Consider the following 25,602-nt stretch of genomic DNA (forward strand, 5'->3'; position numbering starts at 1 on the left):
AAAACACAAGCAGAAGATGTTTTAATAATGTACTGTATCTAATTTAACATTTGTGGAGTTGGTCACCTGACCAAAAGCGGTTAACAAAACTGGTCGACATGTTCTGTTGCCCCAACAGGGGCAGAAACGGGCAGAAACAAGGCCACAACCACGCTATTTACACACACTACAACTCGCTTACAATTCGCAAACCTGGCAACACTTCTCCGTGTTCTCATAGGCCCTCCAGGCCCGCCCCCACAGCTACTTTTCACTCTCACAATCGGCCATCTTGCTTTTTACTTCGATGCGCGAGTGGACATTTAATGCAAATACATTAATTATAGCTCCAGCAAGCAAACACAAACACCTCAACTCCATCTCATTGTGAATAAGAATTCCGAGGGGAAAAATAATTTTTGGAACGCCACTTTCACCCAGTATGAAGCTAAATGTGGAAGCCGTGTGTGTCACACCAACACTGGTGACCCAGAGAATCCTGTGCCGATTCTCAGGCATCTGGCCTGAGGCACTGCCTGCGAGTTGGCTCTGCGTGCGCTTTTTCCAACTCTCACTGATTTATCCAGCTCACACGTCAATCACAGTCAGCAGCTCTCAGCCTGCACACACACGCACGTCTGTCTTGCGCACACGCGCACACACACACACATACACACACACACACACACACACACAGGAATGGCTATACGGCGGCGAGACAGCGCAGCACGTTATAATTTTCAGTTAAATAACTGTCTTTCTCAGCGTGCGCACGTGCGCACACAACATTATTCAAGTGAAATGCGTAACGCCAATATTGGGCTCATATAGGCTACCAATACACGACGAAATAACTGACAGGAGTGACGGTGCTGTGAGTAAACTGAGAACGCTTTCTGACAGAGAGAGAGAGAGAGAGAGAGAGAAAGACAGAAAGACGTGTTAGAGTAACGCGCGCGAGCGAGAGAGAGAGAACGTCAGAGAGAGAGAGAGAGAGAGAGAGAGGGAGGAGGGGGGGGGGGCAACAAGCTAACAGCATACGTTCGTTCTATGATCCATAAAACGACAGATCTGCCGTTTAAGGGCAGATCTGCGGCCGCGCAATGCTGTGTGTTTTCGTCTTTTTTCCTTTTTCCCTCCTGCTTCCACATGACTGCAGCCTCTGATAGCTACTGTGCTAAAGATGCTAAAGCAACACAAAAAACATCCACACGCAAAACAAACCAGGGACCAGGGTTGCCACATATCGTGGATGTGAGAGTGAAACAAGCAACCAGGTCTATAAAAATGTTAATAGGCCAGTTCAAAGTAGGTAAATCAAAAATGGTCCGGAAATTAGTCTTAAAATAATCAATTATAGTGTTGACTGTCAAACTTTGTTGTCTAATGTTGTTTCAGAGCAGTGGAACTCAAACATTTCCATGTCAAGGACTACCAATAGATAAACAAGTCCAAAGTAGCTTATAATGATCAGACTTGGCAACACTGTCTCTAGGTTGAACGTTCCTTTACAAGCTCACACATATGAAATATGTTTTTTTGAATCTTCAAACTGAGACATATTTTATGATAATACTGTTAGCACAGTCATCATACTCCAACAGCATACAAATGGAACCAAATGGACCCTGATTTTCCCAGAGAGCAAATGGTATCAAATGGGGGTCTGTGGCCTAATGCATTTCAAACTGGGGCTTCTTGGTATTATATTCTCTGCATATCTTATCAACTTGGGGTGAATATTTCACCACAATACTTTACTGAATATTTCACAAGAATATAACACAAGAGTCAAATGTACGGTCAAATGTAATCACAATATAGGCTACAGATGTAAATATTTATGACACAGTAAAATGTCAAAAAATAGTGCTATCCCCCCCCCCCCCCCCCCCCCCCCCACACACACACACACGACAGGCAAGGCTGTTGTTTGCATCGTTAGCAGGCAGCAGCTACCTTGGCACTGCTCTCTGTGACTGTAGTTGTTTCACCATGTTTGCGTATTTATGAGAAATAAAAAACACTTTCTGTTATTATAATAATTTATAACCCATCCGTTACTACATGTGCAGGGCACACTACTGAGTTTAAAAACACAGCTGAAACATGAAGTGGAGTCTGTCAACTCTGTCAACGCAATTTCCTTCTTCCCATATTGCGCTGCAACGACACTAGGATTGAGCCCCCCGAAGGGGGGCGAAATTCTAGTAGTGTACATCAGTGGTTGTCAACCAGTGGTTGTCAACCAGTGGCCCATAATACATACTGTATGTATGCAGCGTCATATGCTATGGCATTTGTTTTTTTTAATTAAACCTTTGATCAGGCATAACTCATGCCTCCTTCGGCCAAAAGTCATGGCACTTGTTTCCACATGTTCTTTGACTCAACACTGTCACTTTGACCAGTAAGCTCCGCCCTCAGATATTCCACCATTTTTGAACCGGTATACCTGATTTTCTGCCTGGATCTTTGAGCGATTTGCATGAAACGTTCTACACACAATCTATGAAGCATTATCTGAAATCCCAGTTGAAGATAAGTTTGTACATGAAAACATGAACAGCGAACATACTGTAGTAATGAATAATTATTATTATTAATATTATTTCAAATGTTTTCAGTGACAGCACCCCAGTACAGTTATTCATCTAATGAATAATAAATACTGATCTGCATGCGTGCGTGCTCGTACACACGTGTGTGTGTGTGTGTGTGTGTGTGTGTGTGTGTGTGTGGGCAGTGTTCAAATCCACACAACCAGATGTAAAAAAACAAAATAGCCAATCTAAAAGCTTTTAGATCAGCAATGTAAATGTTTCTGCCATTCTTCTTCAGCAATTTTCAATGTTGTCCTAAAACTTTGACGTACTCACTCACAAGTATACTGTAGTAATACGTGTGTGTGTGTGTGTGTGTGTGTGTGTGTGTGTGTGTGTGTGTCTGTGTCTGCGTGCGTTAATTGTTCTCAGCTGGTGTGTGGCCTGCTGGCAGAGGACAGGCGGTGGTGGCTGGAGGTGCTGGTTGTGCACGGGACCAGTTATGAGATCAGGGACCTGGTCCCTGGCTCAGCCTATCAACTCAGCATCTGCAGCATGCTGGCTTCAGACGCCAGTCAAGCAGTCCATAGAGAGTTCTACACACGTAAGGAACGCACGCACGCACGCACGCACGCACGCACGCACGCACGCACGCACGCACGCACACACACACAGACGGTGGTAAACGCCATTTCTGAAAATGTAGGCCTACTTATCAGTTGCAGCAGAGAGAGAGAGAGAGAGAGAGATAGAGAGAGAGAGACCCACAGAGAGATAGAGAGAAAGAGTGTGTGTCTGTGAGAGAGAGAGAGAGAGAGAGAGAGAGAGAGAGAGAGAGAGAGAGACTCTAGCAGTGTGTGGGCTCAGCATTCATTCCATGCGGAGGTCATCAGATAATGGCAATGGCTGATTAGTTGGTTTTGAAGGGTGCTTCTCTCTTCTGATCAGAACATTGCTCCCCCACCTTGATTGACATTCATAACAAGACACCAAACAGCCAAATGGAAGCAGGGAGGAAATATGTGTCCTGAATGCACAACGAGGTGCGCTTTTCTCTGCCCAGGCCAGTGGTGGAAAGTAACTAAGTAAATTTAGTACTGCACTTAAGTGCAATTTTGAGGTATTTGTACTTTTTCTTGAGTATTTCCAATTTCCAATACTTTTACTACTTCTACTCCACTACATCTCGGAGGCAAATATTGTACTTTATTACTAGTTACTTTGTAGATTTTGATTATTAAGCCTATTACAAAACTTTTTAAGTACATTTTGATATCTTTGTACTTTCACTCAAGTACATTTTGAATTTCGGACCTTTTACTTGTAACAGGAGCATTTCTACATTGCAGTATTGCTACTTTTCCCCACCACTGGTAATGGGTTTTGTTTGTCCAGGCCCTGCAGGAGTGTGTGCCCTCCGTCTGCTGCACGCCAACACGTCGTCCTTCACCGTGGGCTGGGACGGCGCCAAGGGACACTTCCACTTCCACAGAGTCACCGTGATGGCCGCCGGTGATTCTTCGGTCACTCGCACGGTCGCCGTACCCCAGGGGGGGCGCACGGTCACCGTACCCCAGGGGGGGCGCCCGGTCACCGTACCCCAGGGGGGGCGCATCACCGTACCCCAGGGGGGACGCACGGTCACCGTGCCCCAGGGGAGGCGCACGGTCACCGTACCCCAGGGGGGGCGCACGGTCACCGTACCCCAGGGGGGACGCACGGTCACCGTGCCCCAGGGGGGGCGCACGGTCACCGTACCCCGGGAGGGACGCGTCGCCGTGGTTACGGGATTACGGGACGGCTGCGGCTACAACGTGAGCGCCGAGAGGGTGAGAGGGGCGGAGACGGGCAGCCCCGCTTTCCTCACCGTCACCACAGGTAGAGATATGATACCTCTGCTGTCTGTCTGATATGATACCTCTGCTGTCTGTCGGGGAGAAACCACTTACCACCGCTAACTACAACATGTTAATAATGTATGTAATAGTATGTAATAAAATAATCTCAAAAATGGAGTTAGGTGGTTTCCTCCCGACAGCAACGTTATGATATGATATGATATGATATGATATGATATGATATGATATAAACTTATAAAGTACTTATATGAATATAAGTATGTTCACACTGAAATTTGTCTTGCAACCCAGCAGCCTTGTATGCAACACATATACGGGCACATTTGACATAACACAGAAATGAAAATAAAATTACATACATAAAAACATGAAGGCAAGAGCAATGTCCACAGCTCAGTCTAGTCCTGGCCTCCGTCGACTGATGGACAAAGGACCTCTTCGGTCTGACCTTATTGTATGCTGCTGGAAAAACCATATCTCCTTCCTGATGGCAGCAGCCTATACTCTCCATACAAAACATGGCTATAGTATTCGAGGTGATATTCCTTGCTAACCTCAGCCTGCTGCCTGACCAAGGATGCTCTTGCACAGAAGGGCCCGGCTGCTCAACACCCCATTAACTCACTCACCATGAATGTCTCTTCATTGAATTACAGAAAGAAACTTTGTCCACCCCCACCCCCCCTCTTTTCTCTCACTCCCCCCACCTCCCTCTTTGTCTCTCTCTCTGTCACTTGTGTGTCCCCCATGAGTGCCAAATCGCGTGCAGGGAGTGCGTGTGGTCAACGTGTCCACGCATGCGTTCTCGCTGCGCTGGGAGCGGTCGTCGGGAGGGTGCGTGGATCGCTACCGGGTCAGCCTGCTGCCTGACCAAGGAAATGTCACGGTGTACCCGACACACGACGGACACATCCAGGTATACATACGTGTGTGTCTGAGTCAGTGGAATCATAACTCGGCCTCAAAATGGCCACGCTGTAGCAGATGGAAACGAGAAAAGACACAGACGTTATAAGTAATGTAATTTATGTGCAGTGTCATACCATGACTGAGTTATTATCGAGAGCTAGTGAAGGGAGGACGGACGGTAGATCTGCTACTGTAGATGTCTGCTTTCTTTGACTGAGTTATGGTACCAAATTCACTCACACACACAAACACACACACACACACACACACACACACACACACACACACACACACACACACACACACACACACACACACACACACACACACACACACACACACACACAGAGCTTCCCCCGTTCTGCAAAACCCCGCCTCATACCAGCTCTCCCTGGCTGCCAGGTGTCAGATACCCCCCCTCAAATGTAACCTTACACACCTACCTTACACACTCACAACACAGCACGCAGGCACGCACGCACACACACACACACACACACACACACACACACACACACACATACACAGTTGAGTAATAGAGCTCATTATTTATTAGGTAGGCTTTGTGAGCGCAACCCTGAATCATTCATTTGCTTAAGCAGGTCTCCCTAGAGTGAGAGAAAGAGGGAGAAAGAGGGAGAGAGAGAGCTGGCCTGGGAGGGAGAGAGTTAGCCTTGTGCTAAGGCAGGAACCCTCACACCCTGCCATTCTCTGGCCCTCGTCAGCTAACAGCTAACCTGTGGAATACCGCAAGACCAGCACATACCATCACTAAACTACTAACCCTGTGATTGACCTCAGGCTAACCTCACTAGCCTGCTAGCTATTGGACTCACTTTTCTTTTTCAACTCTGTGGATTACCCCGTTAGTCGCCTGCCGCTATAACCCCTCTGCTGCAGCGAGCAACACTGGATGCACCTGCATCTAATGGACATCAGGCCTCTATAAGCGCAGCCTGCTGTGTCTTAACCAGAGCTAACGCTGCTACTGCCACGGCCCGCCAGCTATGGCCAGCGTGGCCTTTTCTCTCACGCTGCTCCTTACACTCTGCTTGGGACAGGTGCACTCACAGGTAAGCCTTCTATAGACCCATCCGGCTGATTCATTCATGCATGTGGATTCTACACACGAATGTGCAGAACATAAATGCTGATTATGTGTGCATGCGTACACTACACGCTCAGGGGTCAAACTATACACTCTTATCTTGCATACTTGTACACCTCTGTGCTGTCAATCCGAGAGGAATGATACAGTATGTTGTCAGTCCTACTTCTGTCTGAGATGTAGGAAAATTAGCCTGAAACGAATCTGCCATTGGCAAAAAACAATTGCCTGCGGTGGACAGGGGGATATTAGTCTGGCTTACCAGCCAGGCTATAGGAAAATACCCACACTGGGCATTTACAATAGTATATTTTTTTTGCATGTTTCAACGATGTTTTTTTTTTAAATGTACCCCAAAATATATTTTAAAATGGAAATGCTATAATTTAATATATGCCTACAGCTATGGTATGTGAAACATCTCATTATCTGTGTTTGTGGGGCTGTATAGTATAAGGTAGGCGATGTCAGTCTGCCCGTCGGTCTACTCCAACACTTGTCTCGAAAACTACCTGCATTCATGCTCCCCGGACGATAAAACCCTATTGATTTGAGTGGCCTGGCCACAGGCCAAAATGTCACCTCTGTACACAAGATGTTTCATAATCGTTTGGGCATATTGCCATGACACTTTATTGGCCCAACATTCCAACGTTTTTGGTCCCAAATTAAATATGATGATGAAACAACTGCCACGGGAGTGAGGAGCAGCACGACCTCTTGTGGCAGCTGGTGGTGGGGCTTTTAGACTGTAGCCTTGTTTCCACCATCGAACTAAAACACATAACTATACTAGGTACTGTAGCTGCAGGTAGCATAGCATTGCTGTCCATCCAGGACCTCCTCCAGCTCCATTCCTCATGCTGCTTCTCATGCTTAAGGGGATATTTCACTTTCCAAAAAACCTTTGGTCATTTTATCGTCTACTGAGGTTTTGTGAACGTTTTTTTTACGTTACTTGATTCAGGTATTTAGATATTTGATATTCATTTTTGCTGCCAAAAAGGGGTCACCTTTTTTGCATTCATTTCATTATTTTTTTAATAAAAACAATAATAAAAAATGTTAAAAAAAAGGCACCTCAGGTATTAGAAGGACAATCTGTGGGGGCGGGGCAGCTAAAATGTTCAGGAGAATGTTCTAGCTGTAGGAAAGACAATACCTTCTGTTATTGTACCACAGCATTGTGGAACCATACATATGCTAACATTATGCTATTTCAATATGTTATTCATTTCACAAAGCAATACATCATCTGGCCGCCCCCTCCATAACCACTGCATGGTACTCTGTGCCGTATACGGTGCACTTTGAGAACAGTTTTGTGCCATCAAAGGCCTATAGTCTGTGAAGGTTTTGCTTTGTTATTGTTATTTTTGCCTTTTCTGTACATATCTAACATATGGGGCTTTTTCTGTCTTGCAACGGTTTATCATACAAGCATCTACCGTAATCTAATCCAATCTGTGTATATATGGCTGTGATACAGTATTTCAAGAAACTGCTGCAGATGTGTCAATGCTACAGTAGGCAGATTTAGGCGGACTTCAGCATCAGTGGTGAGTTTGGTGCCTTATACAGATTCATGGTATTTAATCCTGTGTGTGTGTGTGTGTGTGTGTGTGTGTGTGTGTGTGTGTGTGTGTGTGTGTGTGTGTGTGTGTGTGTGTGTGTGTGTGTGTGTGTGTGTGTGTGTGTGTGTGTGTGTGTGTGTATCTCCCAGGCCGATGTGGTCAGTGTTAGTCCAGGGACACGGTTCACTGTTGACATCACCGCCATCTCCTCGTCCAACCAAAGCCCCGCTGTCAGCCGCATCATAGACACTGGTGAGACACACACACACACACACACACACACACACACACACACACACACACACACACACACACACACACACACACACACACACACACACACACACACAGTGTAAACTCACAAATGTGTTTATACATTTATGTTTACTAGCTAACGCAAATTAAAATGTAATTAAATAAACATGCACATTGGTGTTTCACTAAAAAACAGAACATTACAGTAGGTAATAGCAGCGACACTGCAAAAGTCTTCCCATCATGCACCTATACTATAACCCAACATGCATTGCACTGCATGGACGCGCGTGTCACGTGATCAGGCGTAGCCAATCAGACGAAGGAATTTGCGGTGCGATGCTAGGGGCAGTATAGGAGAGAATAAAGTCAATCAAAATATGCAAGCCCATTGAAGGTGCTGAAAGAAGCCTACATTGATGGCATAGCACAGATCAATGCCGGGCGAGGGGCGTGGAGGCACGCGGAGTGCCGTCGTGTTTGGTGATAGAAGTGGGGGCAGTGTTTAGCGTAGCACAAGTGCTACAGTATATCCATTACCATAGTACTTGGAGGCCTGTACATGACATCAGTGAGTACTATGATGTCCACATAAAAGGGTACACAGCGGGAGGGAGACAGATGGAGATAAACAGACACAGATGCACAATCGCCAATCCGACTTGACTTTCCATTCAGGTCCCATGGTCGATCGGTTGGACGGTTTGCGAGCTATGTGGGACACACATGAACAGACTCACATGCACGCACACACACACTGTGAATTTATATTTTCCCAAATGTTTGTAAAATGTTGAAAAACAATAAATGGTGGCATTAACAGCTTCTCTTAATAAACCCCACAAGTATAATGTAGAAGAATAAATACATTAAATTTTCACCCCAAAGAAAAAGGACAACAGAAAACAAAACAAACAAGCCTTAAATACAGGATCAATAAGAGTTGAAAAAATAAAAGGCAGATAAAACAGACAAAACAACACAAGACATCCGACAAACAATTACAAGTACGATACATCCATAATCCGCGTTACATCACAGCAGTCCAATCACAGTATACTTTTAAATCAAAAGTCCAGCAGACCTCACACATCCTCAAACAGAGATTCAATTTCTGAATGAATTGAAAGAATGGACCCCACATCCTCCCAAACTTATCAGAAGAACCATTTAAGGAGAGTCTAATCTTCTCCAGTTTTACACAGTACAAGGTGTCCCTAATCCAGTGTGAAAGGGGAACTACGCACTTAAAGTAACTGATTATATTATTGTGTAGCATCTTTGTTTTGCACACATGCACACACGCGCACACCCGCGCACGCACACACACACACACACACACACACACACACACACACACACACACACACACACACACACACACACACACACACACACACACACACACACTGTGTTAGTTCCTCTTACATAGCGAGCCCCTTCCCTGTGTCATTCTTCTTCTGTAACATTAGCCTGAGCTTTTGAACCGCGCAGAATGAATGGGCCTGTAGTGAATGTCAGTCAAATGCCACTGCTGTGTGAGGCCTTATTCATCAGAGACTCTCTCTCTCTCTCTCTCTCTCTCTTTCTCACACACACACACACACACACACACACACACACACACACACACACACACACACACACACACACACACGCACACGCACGCACACGCACACGCACACCAGGACCAGTCCACCGAGAGACAGCGATGCTATTCTTTTGACAGCACTGTTGCTACAGTTTTTGTCCTGTTTTGCAAAATGCTATACAAATACAAGTTATATTATTACTGTATGAGTTTCTCTATAGGGGATTGTTCTCATATACAGTATACTGTACACTAATTTCAAGCAATGACACTAGTATAGTCACACTGCATGTATTATGTGCTTGAGTACGCTTGATTAATGCATTAAATTCAGATATTCTCTGTAACAGATGGTAATCAAGAGTCTCCTCTCCTCTCCTCTCCTCTCCTCTCCTCTCCTCTCCTCTCCTCTCCTCTCCTCTCCTCTCCTCTCCTCTCCTCTCCTCTCCTCTCCTCTCCTCCAGAACTTGGTTCTCCATCAGGTATAATAGGAGAGAGAGTGGGCTCCAATGGTATCCTGCTCGCCTGGACGATGCCTGCAGGTGAAACCAGCTCTATAGATGCATATATCATCAGGTAACCTCACGTATAGTCAGTTTTTTAGTGCGTGCGTGCGTGCATGTGTGCATACGTGCGTTCTTGGACCTAAATCTAATCAGATGCCTTGGCGTGTTATGTAACTTCATGTCTTCAATAAGCCTATAGTCGATTCAGTGATGGGCAACTGATGATGGCCCCTGGATCACATCTGGAATCCACATGTACCCTTCACTGCAGTTTCTCACACTGCATGGTCACCAGACTAGATAATTGTCTTTGATTTAAAAACAAATATGCAAGGGATGACGAGGCGGTAGTTATTGAAAAATATGGATGTTTAATCATCCTGAAGGGCATTATTTTTAAACAACTACTGCCATGCCATACATTATCCTGCTTATTACATGGCTACTTTATGAAAAATGAATGAATTGAGCCAAAACTAACAACAAAACAAGGTATTTCCTTGCTTACGTTAGTCTCCTCCCCTTAGTGACGGTAGTCACACCACTTCCGTTTCATCTTTACAGTTGTGCAAATGTATCCTAATATAAATATAAATCATCTAAGCATATACAGCTTGCTGCTTAGCAGAAAAGGAAATTAAAAAATAAAATATTTTAAAATATATTTTCGTTAACGGAAATGGCAGATTCCTTACTCAGATTTCAGGTGTAGTTCCAGACTCTATATAGCATTCGGAGATTGTGGAATAGTTGTCTGGCTACGTGAGACTATGCTTACGGTAATGATTTGAAAGTATCGCCGTGCTGACCGTCTGCCCAGCTGCAGAACAGTCACCTCAGAAAACAAGGCAGTGAATTGATCAAATGGTATCGTCTATTTCTCGCTTCAAATGTTTTTTTGTTTGTTTACATGGCTGTCATGTTGGAAACTCCAAACAGCGCAGCAGGTGCTCTGAGGCTTTGATTAGACAGCAGCCTGTTATAAAGGGTATGCGCATGCATAAAGTGAGTGGCAAATCGAGTGGCAAAGTTAGTTTAACATTGTTTAACGTCATTTAATGCAATCAGATAGGACTTTTCTGTTTGGATGTACTGTATGGGCTGTCAAAGCCAGAAAGTAGTTATTACTTCCGGGTATGATGATGTCACACGCATATACCCTCTATAGAGTGGAGTGGTCATTATCAAGAAATAACACACCGCTGAATTCAGCGATTGACCAATCAGAATCAAGCATTCAACCAAGCTGTGTAATAAATCCCTAACCAATTGATTGATTGATTGATTGATAATTTTATTAGACAATAAGATGCAAACGGTACAGGGTACAGTAAAGCACATTTGGTCCAAACGGACAGCACCGAAGAAAGACCTTGCGGCCTTGTTTCCATTCGGGTCCATTCACAATAACAATAACAACATTAAATCTATGTACAGATTGGAATAGAAATGAATTGGAAGGGGGAGGGGGGGGGGAGTTGCTAGTTTTGAGGGGGCAAGGCATTCCACACCTGAGTGGCAGTGTTGTGGAAGGTGAATTTACCCATATTTGTTCTAAAAGTGGGTGGCACCAGATCATTATTCACACTCCCTCTAGTGTTGTGTCTGGGAGTTGCTCACCTTTTTTAGGTAATCAGTAAAGTAAATGGACACTGATGGATCTGCATTTACAATTTTTAAAGTCAGTCCCATGCATTTTCAATTGCTTGACTCTGTCTTCTACCCAGAGCCAGCTATCAAAATGTGTTACAAAAAGGTGGGTCATGGGCCCTAGGCATAAGTCAGATTAGTTTGTTTTGGGAGGTCTGGAGCTTAGTTTTTTGTGCCATTGAGATGTTAGAGAACCAGGAGGTGCATGCATAGTCAAACAAGGGCTGAATAAGAGCTGCAGCTAATGTCCTGAGAGCCCTCCTGTTAATTTAACAAAGGAAGAGATTCTGCCCAAGAATCTTGTCCTTTGATTTACTCTTTTGATCGCTCTTGTTGTCATGCCCTCACCTGCCAGTTTATTGTCCAGGATACAGCCCAGATATGTAACCTCTTCTTTGATGGAGATTAATATGTCGTCAACTCTGACCTTGAAATCATTTACATTAACCTACTAAGGGAATGGTTAGACCAAAAAAGAATGGATTGTGTTTTACCAAGATGCAATGAAAGTTTGTTATCGGTAAGCCAAGTTCAAATCTTAGAATATATATTCTTTCAGAGCAAACGTTTTAACTCAAATCTTTGCTTCTGGGGGAAGGGTCACTGGAACAACATATTTTCAAATGGGGGTCGGCGGCCGATTACATTGGAATACATTTTGGGGGTCCTTGACATGAAAATGTTTGAGAACCACTGACATAGAAACAGAGGGATTTAGAAGACATTCCTAGAATTGTCGTAGAAATTACAATATATAATTATATATATTATTTAGTAGTCTTCAAGGGACAAGAAGGTGGCGCCAGGTCTTCTTTACGGAAGAAGGCTTATAACGGCTGAATAACTTTGTATTCTTTTAGGTACATGGAGGTGTGTCCTTACCTTGAGTCGGCCTACCATGAGGTGGCTTCCACTGATGACCTTCCGGAGACTCTCCTCAATAACCTCAGTCCAGGCTCTACGTATGACGTACAGGTAACATGTACACAATACACATACACTATAGACATACCGGAGACTCTCCTCAATAACTGGAGGTTACGCAGTAACCGTGGTTATATTAGGGATATGAGTGAAGCGATTCACTATGGGAGCGCTCCCTCTGAGCGCGAGACACAGAATAATTATTAATAAACTCACATTCTACTAGTCGAATGGGCCTTTGCGACATGCCGTATTCCGTCACCTCCCCGGGTATAACCGGCGAAATACGCGCATGCGCACTAATTCGGTGAACATTTTCCTTCTGCCGTAACAAGCTAGAAGGGTATCTTGGTGAATCGCTTCACTCATATCCCTAATATAACCACGGTTACTGCGTAACCTCCAGTTATATAGCGGAATATTCGCTTCAGCGATTCACTATGGGAGACTTCATAAACTCCCTTCACCATATCACTGACGTGACACACCCATCCGACAGGTATACCTCCGTGGCCACCTGCGTCCCTGACACAGTGACCACAACCAGGATTCGGGAAGACAGGCAGACGAAGGCCACCCGGGTCACCGACCCGCTGGCCATGTCCCTACCTAGTGAGGCGCAGACAGCCCAAAGGCCGTCTAGAGCACCTCAGGGCTAACTGGGCTGATGGTCTTGGACCACCTCATGGCTCCAGGGCCTAAACCTATGCCCCAGGCTCTGGGCTAACCTAAGTTACCTGAACCAGGGCCTACCTATGCGAACCGCCGCGTGCAGACGCGACACCAAGGACAGCATGAGCCAGAGCCGGCTCTGCTACGTCCAGGTTATAAAACCTCGCAAACGTCGACGGGGACGACCAGCTCGCCGCCGTACAGACGTCCTGCATCGAGACACCCTTGAACAACGCCCAGGATGCCGCCACACCCCTCGTGGAGTGTGCCCTCAGGCCATCCGGCGGGGGTGTACCCGTACTAGCATAGGCCAGTTGAATGGCTTCCACAATCCACCGGGAAAGCCGCACCTTCGTGACAGGTTTACCTATCGCCCCAGCGCCCCATGCCACAAACAGCTGGCTACCCTGCCTCAAGGGAGCTGTTTTCTGCATGTATATCCGTAACGCCCTCACTGGGCATAAAGAGTGTAACTTCCTATCCTCCTCCCCCGCATGAGGAGGTGGATGGAACGACCCCAGATCAACAGGAACACTCCGAGCGAGAAAATTCTTAGGCACAAAGGCTGGGTTCGGTTTCACCGTCACCCTAAGTCCATCTACACTGAAGAACATGCAGTCCGCACTTACAGATAAGGCATGCATGTCACTAACCCGCTTAGCGGTCGTCAGCGCGATCAACAGAGCGGTCTTGAGCGATAGGAACTTTAGCTCCACCAACTCCAGAGGTTCAAACGGCGCCCCCATAAGAGCGTCCAGAACCAGAGATATGTCCCATGGCGGAGCCATAGACCGAGAGACCGGACGTGCCCTGTTCGCGCCCTTCATGAAGCGACGTACTAGGGGGTATTCACCCAAGGTCTTCCCCTCAATACCTATGTGACAGGACGAAATGGCTGCCAGATTGACCTTCACCGTGGAGAAGGATTTTCCGTCGTCCAAGAACTCCTGAAGGAAGGTCAGAACTTCCTTCACCGAGGCCAGGTACGGGACTACTTGCCCAGGCCTCTTCAAACACCACCGTTCGAAGACCCGCCAGGCTACATCGTACTGTTTTCTGGTCGACTGGGCCCTAGCTCCCTGAATAGTCGCTATGACGTTAGGAGGTAGGCCCTCATCCTGCAGATTCAACCTCTCACGGGCCAGGCCCACAGGTCCAGCGCGTGCGGTTGGGGATGGAATATTTCGTGTCTCACTTGAGTGAGCAGGTCCGCCCGCAGCGGGAGCTGCCAAGGGCGGTCGTACAGGAGCGGAGTTATCTCCGACCTCCACGACCCCCATGACGGAGCGATCAGGATCAAGGTCAGGCCCTGAGTCCTCACCCTGTTTAGCGTGGGAAGGATCAGGGACAGTGGGGGGAACGCATATAGCAGAGACCGAGGCCACCCGTGAGCTAGAGCATCCAAGCCTAGAGGTGCCTCCCCCCCGATAGAGAAGAACAGGGGACATTTCGTGTCCTCTGTTGAGGCGAACAAGTCCACCTCGGGAGTCCCGAACCTGTCCCAAACCTGTGCCGCTACCGCGGGATGTAGAGACCAGTTCGCATACCTGAGCGGACCCCTGGATAGCAGGTCGGCCCCTGCATTCAGGAGACCTGGGACGTGACATGCCCTGATCGAGAGGAGGTGCTCGTCGCACCACAAAATCAGCTGGCGTGCTAGCATGTGCAGCTGGCGTGACCTGAGTCCGCCCTGTTTGTTGATGTAGTACATCGTCGTAGTGTTGTCCGTGCGTATCAGCACGTGGCAACCACGTAGAAACCGCTTGAAACGGTGTAGAGCTAGTAGAACCGCCATTAACTCCAAATAGTTTATGTGGGCGGTTCGGAGGCCGGCGTCCCATGTCCCCCTGGCCGTCCTCCCATCGAGGGTGGCACCCCACCCCGATAGACTCGCGTCCGTAGTGACCACCTTTCTGGAGAGGACTATCCCCATGGGGACGCCCTCTGTTAGGACATTTTGACCATTCCACCATTTCAGAGCCAGCACACATTCCGCTGTCACTAGGACCCGTCTGTGTCGCTGACTGCTGGGGATCCGCAGAGATCTCAGCCATGCCTGAAACGGTCTCATATATAACCTGCCTAGGCGTACCAGGGAGATGGCCGAGGCCATGAGGCCCGCCATCCTCAGACAAGTTCCAAACGCAACCTTGTGACCTGTTCTGAAAAGAGTCAAACATGCACGGAATGACTTGACTCTCTCTTGACTCAGCCTGGCCGTGAAAGAGAGAGAGTTCAGTGTTATGCCTATATAGTCTATTATCCGTGCAGGCACTAAAATGCTTTTCACGTGATTTATGCTGAAACCCAGAGAAGATAGGAGACTCACCACTAGTTGAGTGTGGGACAGCGTCTCCGGTGGTGAGCTCGCGCAGATCAGCCAATCGTCTATGTAGGTTGCGATGCGGACCCCCCGCCGTCTCAGTGGAGCGATGGCGGCTTGTGTGCATTTCACGAAAACCCTGGGAGAGAGGGACATCCCGAACGGCAGCACCATGTACTCGTATAGCTTCCCCTCGAAACCGAAGCGCAGAAACTTCCTGTGCGGTGGATAGATAGGGATGTGAAAATAGGCGTCTTTTAAATCCACGCTGGTGTACCAGTCGCCCTGGCGCAGAGAACGCACTAGCGAGTCCGCTGTCAGCATCTTGAAGCGGAAAGTTTTCATGTGTCGATTGAGAGCACGGAGGTCTAGGATAGGCCTTAGCCCCCCCCCCTTTTTTGGTACGAGAAAGTATCTTGAATAAAAACCCATCTTGCTCTCGTTCGTGGGAATCTCCCTGATGGCTCTCTTGTTTACCAAAGAGACTATCTCCGATCGTAGTACATCCGCCGCCTGACCACTCGCGTGTGACATAACAATCTTCTCGAACACGGGTGGTCTCATTGCAAACTGTAGCTTGTATCCGCGGGCGATGGTGCGCAGCACCCACGGAGATGCACCAATCTGTTTCCACTGTTCTAAATGTAGAGCTAGTGGATTCTCTATAACTACTGGAGAATTTTTCTGTGGTACTATGCTGCCCCCTGTTGGACAGGGGCTGGCAGCGGCCTGACTCACCTTGTGAGATGACACAGAATTCTCCGCCACCGGCCTGGCGCTCATTGATGGTGCAATGGCGCCCTCTGGTGGCGGGGGCGACCAATCCTGGAAAATTTGGCCGTGACGGTGCCAGCAAGTGACAGGTCTGAGGCTGTGACCTGTCACTTTGTTGACACGTCCCCCCACACTTCCCGAGAGCCGCAGTGGCTCTCTTGAAGGTGGGTTCATGACCCTCTGGGTTCGGGTTTGTATTTGGGTTTTTTGTTTGTTTTTTATTTTGCAATATTTTATTACAGAAAAAACATCCACAGAACATTTTGCAATATGACATTCTTGTACATTTACAGAATATTTCACAGTGTGGAAATTGTGTACACTCTGAACACCAACGTCGTCTACTGCGATCCGGTGTGAGCACAATTTTAACCTCTTTGGAGGTGGTCCGCCGGCGAGGTCCGAGACCACTCCCGACGGATTCAAACCCAGAACCAGGGGTGCTGGGGGGCTGGCCCTCTGCGGCCCCCCGAGGCAGGGCCAGGCCTGCTATTTATTGCGGCCACGCCCGCGTCCACGTCCCCTGAATCCGCCTCTGCGTGATGGGGAGTTCTGGCGGCGGCGGTCGTCTCCACGAGGCGTTCGCTGTCTTCCACGGGTCTGGTTGAATGCACGTGACCCCTCCCCTCTCCCCGTGAAGGGGGGGGGGCGGGAGGACGGACGCTCATTGCGGACTCTCCAGGCCTGACGGCTGTGCCTCTCGGCAGGCTGGCGAGCAGGAGGAGGCGGGGCTGACTGAGCAGGTCTACCCGGGCGGGGGAGGTGGCTCCCCGCTTCGGCTTGCCGTTTCTGCTCCTCTCCGGAGGCGATGAGCTTGTTTAGAGCGTCGTGGAACAGGCCCTCATGGGTAATGGACCCTCTAAGCATTACAGAGCGGACGTCACCTGGGTTTGGAATTGGAAACACGTCCAGCCATCTCACTCTTTCTTGTTGGACTGCGTTGGCCATGCCTCGTCCAACAGCCTCCGTGACGGTCAGTGTGAGCTCTATGATCTCATCGACGAGGCGTTGGGCCTCGGCCAGTTGGTCCGGAGTGGGAGCTGCACCCGCCTCGGCCAAGAGCATCGATAGGGAGCCCTGCAGTAGGGCCCCTGCGTTGGCTGACTTGGCAATGGTCACCATGTTGTCGTAGAGGCGGTTGAGAGCTAGCGAGGCGTCCTTGTCTTTCTTGTCAGGGAAAACCGGGTCCCTATCCATGGGGAAGTAGTGAGGGCTGTGAGGGTTCACCAGGTACCCTGCGGTGGCCCTGTCTATTTTTGGGAGTCCTAGCAAGCCCACCTCGTTGGCGAGCTCGGTGTCTAGGGCCAGCCCCCGACGGCGCTGTTTCTTGGCGTCAGAGGCAGGTTCGGCCCAGGTGTGGGTCAGTACACTTTTAAAACCTCCGGCGAGCGGCAGCGAGTCTTTAGGTGGAGGCTCGGTCCGCACGACTCTGCGGCATTGCCAGCCGTCCTCTGGCGGCAGGCCAGGGTCCTCTTTGGGCCAGTCTCGCCCGCACCTGACCGCTGCTGTTCTGTATAGATCCAGCAGCTCGGTCTCTCGCTTACGCAGCTCGGCTGTAGGTGGATTGGCCTCTGGTGGTGCGATGGCGCCCTGCACGGGCGCCACTTCCTGTCCAGCAGGGGCTGCCTGTTCGGCCGCCATAGCAGCTGCTTGGGCGTCGACGGCCGGAGGGTCCTCGGCCCGCTGCTCTCCGTCCACATCAACATATTCCTCCTCAACAATGACGTCGTCGTCGTCGTCGTAGTCGGAGTCGTGGACCTGGTCCAGCACTCTATAGTGTTGGTAGGAGGGAAGGCCGGTCTCCATGTCGTCGCCTTCGTCCCCGTCTCCGTCCCATTCATGGTCGGTACGTGGGCCGTGGGTCAAGGGCGGGAAGTCCTTGTCCATGTCAAAGACTGGGGGGGTCTTGGCCATCGCTACTGGGGCCCCCTGGGACTCAGAGGGTCTAGACGTGGAGGCTACTTCGTCTGGTGGAGGCCTACTTACCGTGGCCGACGCAGTGGAGCGGGGCCTGGCGCCTTGCCTGATGAAAACATCTTTCTGGTCATTATTATTATAATCAGCAGAGGGTAAGGGGATCCCTGAGCTCATTGGTACACACGAGGGACTATGGCTAGGCCGTGTGTTATTTACCGTGGCGGGGCCTGCACGGCATCCATCTTGTGAGTCTTCGAGCAGACGTTCCTCGAAGTCATCATAGTTTTCGTCGTTGTCGCGCTCGGGGGACTCGTATAACTTCCGTACACGGGTCAAACGGCGCCAAAGGTTGCGTTTGTCCATGTTCGCGCACTTAAGACATTTATCCGGAAAATCTAGGGCCTCTTCTGCGTGGTCGAGGCCCAGACAGTAGGCGCACAAGTTGTGCTGGTCCCATCCGGACATGGAGTTGCCGCAAGAGCGGTTCTTACATGTCTTTTGTTGCATCGGGTACTTGTCGCCTTGATAGCGGCGGGCTGAAGCTCTAGAACAACTCCGTTCAGACATGCTGCTGTGGTTACAGTACACTAGCAGCTAATAGGTACAGCAACGGAGATAAACGACACGGCTTGTGCAGCACGAGACAGTGTATGGCTTATACAGCAACCCGAACAAAAAGGCTAGAAGCTATCGCTTATGCAGCGGGGCTAACTAGTTAACAAAGGCTAGGCTTATACAGCAGCTAACAGGCTAGAAGCTATCGCTTTCACAGCGGGGCTAACTAGCTAACAAAGGCTATGCTTGTACAGCAGCTAACAGGCTAGAAGCTATGCTTTCACAGCGGGGCTAACTAGCTAACAAAGGCTTATACAGCAGCTAACAGGCTAAGCAGTTTTAGCTTACACAGCGAGTACTTACTTAGCGATAGAAGTCTTAAATTCGTGAGCTTATATCACCGAGGTGAGATCACCGATAAAGGAACCTCGCGGTACAGGTCGAATTGCAGACCCGTCCTTATTGAGATTAATTGTTTTATTTAACCAATATCGGAAAAAGGATCTCAGTGATATGAAAGCTTGTGTCTCACGAGCAGAAGAAAATCGAATTAGTGCGCATGCGCGTATTTCGCCGGTTATACCCGGGGAGGTGACGGAATACGGCATGTCGCAAAGGCCCATTCGACTAGTAGAATGTGAGTTTATTAATAATTATTCTGTGTCTCGCGCTCAGAGGGAGCGCTCCCATAGTGAATCGCTGAAGCGAATATTCCGCTATATAACCTCAGTCCAGGCTCTACGTATGACGTACAGGTGACGTGTACACAATACACATACACTATAGAGTGTCGCAGTCCCGCCCCCTTTCAGAACGACGAGTGGCCCAGGAAATGATTTTCCATTAATTTTCTCCATAGGCTTTTCAAAAAGTATTACGGTTACGCCGCGGACAAAGCCAACTCAGATCGTGATAAATCATGACAATAATTACAATGTTTTGGGCCGATCAAATAATTAGTAAGAAGAAAAACAAAACAAATAGTGTTGTATCCTGCCTTTATTTTCTTCTTTCAATTTATTTAATCGGCACAAAATATTGTGTTTGTTGTCATGATTTGTCACGATCCGAGTTGGCTTTGTCCGCGGCGTAAACGTCTTTATATAAATACTTTTTGAAAAGCCTATGGAGAAAATGAATGGAGAATCATTTCCTGGGCCACTCATCGTTCTGAACGTTGCGACGCTCTATAGACATACCGGTAATACATATCATCACTGTTGGGCAGAAACCTTAACTGCTACTGTTCAGGAAACAAAACAAAACAACTATGGATCCAGTGTAGTTTAATCATAACCTCTTGTTAATAACTTGTTAGTCTTGCGTGGCCAGACTGTTGCCTCTTGCACTTTTCACATGCTTCCGTCACATCATACATTCAGTCTCCATCACGGAAGCTCTGATGATGAGCAAGCGATAAAGCAGAAGTAAAGCCTCCCCACTTCCCATTTGTCTTTACAGGAGCGCAAATGATCTTAATGAAAATCTAAATCGTCTAAGCATAGCATATATTATAGCTTTCTGCTTAGCAGAAATTAAAAAATATTAAAAAAATAAATAAACAAACATAAAAAGATATTTTAAAATATATTTCCGTGAATGGAAATGCCAGCTTCCTTGCTCGGATTTCAGGAGGTAGTTCCAGACTGTCACTCTACAGTGTAGATACTATACTGTGTAGAGTCTACACAGTATAGCATTCAGAAATTGTGGAATAGTTGTCTGGCTATGCAAGACTAATAGCTTGTTAATCTTCTTGGTATCTGGTGTCCCTAATTTGAACATTTCATTACAGGCAAAACATTTAAAAGTAAAATAGTGAAAATAGTAGATCTACAAGCTCACAACGATTTGCATGGCAATGCATTGCATTATTGCAAGCTTGTAGATCTGCTATTTTTGCTACTATTGTGTGTAAGAAGATGACATTCTGTAGATACAAGGTTTCTGCCATACACACGTATGTAGCAGAGTGCATGTCCCTTTGGCTTAGTGGTTAAGAACTTAAGGTGTTGGCTTTCCACGTGGGAGACCCGGGTACGATTCCCGGGTGTTAGAATGGTGCCGTGACCTGGATCGGGTTTCCCCGTGGGAGGAGGTCAAAGGGGGGGTGAGTGTAGCAGAGTGGCTCACAACCTCAGCCTGATGGCCTCCAAAGTCTAATATCTCCCCCGAGCCATGGTGGTATCCCTTTGGCTTAGTGGTTAAGATGTTGACTTTCCACGTGGGAGACCCAGGTATGACCCCAAGGTTACGTGCACAGTGCACACACAGCGACACAGGTACATAAATAAATAAATGAAAGCACAAACAAACACAAACATAGTCATACATTCTGTACATACTTTTCTTTTTCTTTTTTTTAAAGAGCACAGTCACATACAGCATACTGCTCTTAACACTGATGTGTGTGCTCCAGAGTGAAGCAGATTCCATGTGACGAGACTCTATTCTCTTGATCTGGCTGAATAATTGATTCTGATTGAATTATTGATCAGGTAAACAGATCTATGGATCACCCATGGCTCTTTCCACTGTCTGTTGTCGTTGAGCTTGAATGTGATCACGCTTATTAGTTTTCAGAATTCATTAACCTGCGTGACCTTCATAGAGCGGGACATTATGTGAGGAGACAAACAATGATTATGTGTGTACTGCATTTGTGTGTGCGCATGCATGCCTGTGTGTGTGTATCATGTTACCTTAGACTTAGACTTGTCAATGCGTGGTTCCATCAAACTTCTACAGTACTTAGCAGTTACATTTATTAATACTGCACATTGTTGCAATGTAATTCTACGAATGAGCTAAATGTAGCCTACTCAAAATGTTCAAGCAGGCAAACAAGCAATTATTTGTCCTCACAGATACACGTGGGTACAGTATGCACTACTGTATTTTAACAACATCCAGAGCCCACCGCAGCTCAGAGCATGTGAGGGGTGCACGCTGGGTCTTAGTCTAGTCTACCTTTTCACGGCAGCTCATTTGGGACAAAACACTGTGCAGCGTATCTGGTCATTATGAGATGTTAGAGTGAGCTGCAGTGTGCTCTGGATTATATTATTATTTAACAGGTCATTTCGATGGTTAAAAAGAACGGCTAGAAAGCTGATGAAACAGATTTCTAGTCGTGCTTTTTAACCACGATATTGGAACGGCTAATCAAAACAAAGAATTCAGCCGTGCTTTTCTCGGCTATATATAGCCTATATAGGCGCTATATATATACTGTATGTATAAGGTGCGTGAGCATAATGCCGCTGTGTACTATGCATTATACATATTTAAGGACATTATTGAAGGTGCAGGGCATTATTCTACAACGTGAGGTTGCATGGCCGTGCCCACATACCTGTATGTGATAGAAATATTTCTGTATTAAGGACTGTATAAGGACTGTATGTAATAAATAAGTATGTGTATCTGAAAGAATAAGAATATCCCAGCCAATGCTGGGTACTAAAACCGGAACCATACATTGCGAAGCATGCATGCCCACTTAGCCACCTAAAGTAATATGGATTAACTATCCTTTGTTTTTCTTTTAAGTGTACCTGCAGTTGAGTATACAATACATGTCTGTGCTATCTTTATCAGTTGTAGTAGGTTAGCCACCCGTAGTGTATGTCAGCTTTATGACACAGGTAATGTTACACAACCACACTGGACCCTGTGTAAAAGGCTACTGTAGTATTGGTGTAGTTATCTTATTGATCAGCACTCACTGCATGTGTTGTTCATGTTCTCATCAACACCTAGTGGAGCTACAGGCAAACACAATGGATCTTATGACTGTGCCATGAATTAATAATACGAAGTAATACCTCTCTGCTCTTCCTGCCTTGTTGATTTTGTCGACTACCTTTTTTCACTGACAGAAACTAAATAAGAACAGAATACAAACTAAAGCTATGACTAAATATACTGAAAATTACGTCAACAAATTAAAACTTCACTAAAATGTTGGGGAGGGACTAGTGGAAAGAGATCGTTTTATGTTTGTTGTGCTCTGATAGCAGATGTACAAGCTCACACACAATTTTCAGCATGCAACCATCTAAGTGTAAAATCTGCCATTACGCCATCAAGGCCCTCATTTTTGTTGACAAAATCGACTGTAGATTTAGTCGACTAAAATCGTATGATATTTAGTCGACTAAAACTAGACTGACACTAAAACATTTCAGGTGACTAAAGTATGACTAAAACTAAATAAATTTGTAAAATATGCAAAATCAACACTGCTACCTCCTCCGCATAGGCAGAATTCCTTTTCGGGTTTATGATCCGTTCGGGAGAGGATGATATCGTTTTGTCATGTTGTAGTCATTGTTTTGTAGTCATCAGGCAGGAACCATCAATCTGGAACTTCCTTTTCCTCAAACCGATTTGTCTCAATAAAAGCCGCAGGCTACGAGAGCTTTTATTGTTATTGGTTTGAGGGAAAGGAAGTTCCATATTGATGGTTCCTGCCTGATGACTACAAAACAATGACAACAGTAACGGTAATTATCATCCGCTCCAGACCGGTTTGAGGTTCACACAGCAAGTTGTGTGACACAGACCAGGCTTTCCTCTGAGGTGGAAAGCCTGGTAACGCAAGGTTACCCCTCCCCTAATCCTCTCCCCTGTCCATGTGTTCCTTTTCTCTCACCCTCCAACTCTTCTCTTTTCTTTTCACCCCCCCCCTCCCTCTCCTCTAGGTAGCAGCTCAAAGTCATGCTGGAAGGAAGGGATCGTTCAGCAAGTCTTTGTACTTCAAGACGGCGGAGGCCCGTGGGTATCCATCCATAGCTATACATAGTGATAATGTCACATGTTGCATATCATGTGTTCTGTATAGACTAGAGTATGGGCTCCATCTTGCGCCACCCTTATCCCTTATCCCTAAACGTATTTGCCATTTTTTACTATTTTGAAAAAGATTTTAAAATTGTTCAACTAGTCGATCTACATTGAGACATTGTGAGCTTATAGATTGACTATTTAAACTATTAAAGAAATGTTTTTCAAAATAGTTAAAAAAGCTAAGAAGTTTAGGGATAAGGGGTAAGGCACGGGCGAAAATAGGGTATTTTATGTGCCTGGCTGGCTGTATGGTGGTGTCTGTGGGGGTGTGTGTGTGTGTGTGTGTGTGTGTGTGTGTGTGTGTGTGTGTGTGTGTGTGCACACGCGTGTGTGCGCATGCTTGTGTAAGTGTTTGTTTGATGAAGAGAAAAGCCAATCCAAATCCTGCTCTGTTTCAACTGAGATAATGCTGTGTGGAGAAGGTGCCTTGTGCCATCAAGTGTAAATTGTGAAGCCCTTTGCAATATAATTTATGGATTCAAACAAAGCATTTAAAGTGTGTGTGTGTGTGTGTGTGTGTGTGTGTGTGTGTGTGTGTGTGTGTGTGTGTGTGTGTGTGTGCGTGCATGCGTGTGTGTGTGTGTGTGTGTGTGTGTGTGTGTGTGTGTGCGTGTGTGACGTGTGTGCGTACATGCGTGTCCTGCAGCTCCAGGCATGGTGACCAACCTGACCGCGTTCGCTTACAACCACACGTTCGTGGTGGTCACCTGGTTCCTCCCGCACCGCATCAACGGCCTCATCACCAAGTTCGCCGTGAAGGTCAACCACGCCCGGACCGCGAAGACGGTTCGCACGCTGGAGCTCAACGCCGAGGACATCATGATGGGAGCGCTGCCGCACTGCAACGTAAGGCGTGCATCAAAGTGTCCTGAGTGGGTTCCAAATGGCCCCGTACAGGTCTGTAACTCTGAGAGTTGTACACTCTCAGAGTTATGCTCAGAGTTATGGGCGTCCTTGAAATTAAATAGTTTGAGAACCACTGCACACTCAGTGGAACAGAGCCTTAATTATAGTATCATCGGTAACACCTGTAAAGGAAGTAGGGAAGTGGCCTGCAGGTAGGAAGAGTTATTCTGTGTGCATATAGCCCATTAGAAGACCATTTTAAGAGCAGGGAGATACAGTGGAAAACTGAAACCACAGGGGAAGCAGAGCCTCCTGTTGGTGGTGCAGCTCGGGTGGGATGGAACAATGAAGCTCATATGAAGCTGCAGTATATGTGACAACAAGAGGAGCACGTACAGCAGAATGAAGTGAGCTTAAATATAAGCCACCAGCTGCTTGACATGTCACAGTTGCATAACCAACACAGTCGTGTGTGTGCGCCCCACTCCAGTTACAGTATATCTGCCTCAACTAGCTTTCAAGCTACAAATTATTCATCCGCCATCTCTCAATTTGTCTGCCTATTGGGGTCTTTCTTCTCTCAGAAGTTCTTACAAATAAATTGCGTCATGCATAGAAATATTGATTGATGTTAGACTAACGGGAGGTCTTAACAATGACACTTTACGATTCCCGCTCGCGCTGTGGGCGCTGGCGGCGTGTCCTCTCCTCCGCGTCATCAATGCCCATATCCGAGCCGGGGTTGGCGAAAGGGCCTTTCTGTGTG

The 25,602-nt window shown here is 47.0% G+C and overlaps 1 protein-coding gene across 1 annotated transcript in view; it reads left to right on the top strand.

The window, feature by feature from the left end:
- The window catches only part of ptprq (protein tyrosine phosphatase receptor type Q), a gene marked incomplete at its 5' end in the record, with an annotated part of 83,413 nt that overhangs the window by 13,081 nt on the left and 44,730 nt on the right, over window positions 1–25,602 (top strand). Inside the window, 16 exons of the mRNA XM_080762167.1 lie at window positions 2,955–3,126; window positions 3,918–4,400; window positions 5,134–5,297; window positions 8,122–8,224; window positions 10,283–10,300; window positions 13,433–13,510; window positions 14,232–14,405; window positions 14,778–14,871; window positions 16,609–16,749; window positions 17,051–17,206; window positions 17,308–17,429; window positions 17,630–17,749; window positions 18,005–18,179; window positions 18,287–18,509; window positions 23,846–23,918; window positions 24,637–24,836. Coding sequence (XP_080618293.1) covers window positions 2,955–3,126; window positions 3,918–4,400; window positions 5,134–5,297; window positions 8,122–8,224; window positions 10,283–10,300; window positions 13,433–13,510; window positions 14,232–14,405; window positions 14,778–14,871; window positions 16,609–16,749; window positions 17,051–17,206; window positions 17,308–17,429; window positions 17,630–17,749; window positions 18,005–18,179; window positions 18,287–18,509; window positions 23,846–23,918; window positions 24,637–24,836 — 2,496 coding nt within the window. The remainder of the gene's footprint in view (window positions 1–2,954; window positions 3,127–3,917; window positions 4,401–5,133; window positions 5,298–8,121; window positions 8,225–10,282; window positions 10,301–13,432; window positions 13,511–14,231; window positions 14,406–14,777; window positions 14,872–16,608; window positions 16,750–17,050; window positions 17,207–17,307; window positions 17,430–17,629; window positions 17,750–18,004; window positions 18,180–18,286; window positions 18,510–23,845; window positions 23,919–24,636; window positions 24,837–25,602) is intronic.

The sequence above is a fragment of the Protomyctophum bolini genome (assembly GCF_963924005.1).
Source record: "Protomyctophum bolini genome assembly, chromosome: 4".
Taxonomy (NCBI): Eukaryota; Metazoa; Chordata; class Actinopteri; order Myctophiformes; family Myctophidae; genus Protomyctophum; species Protomyctophum bolini.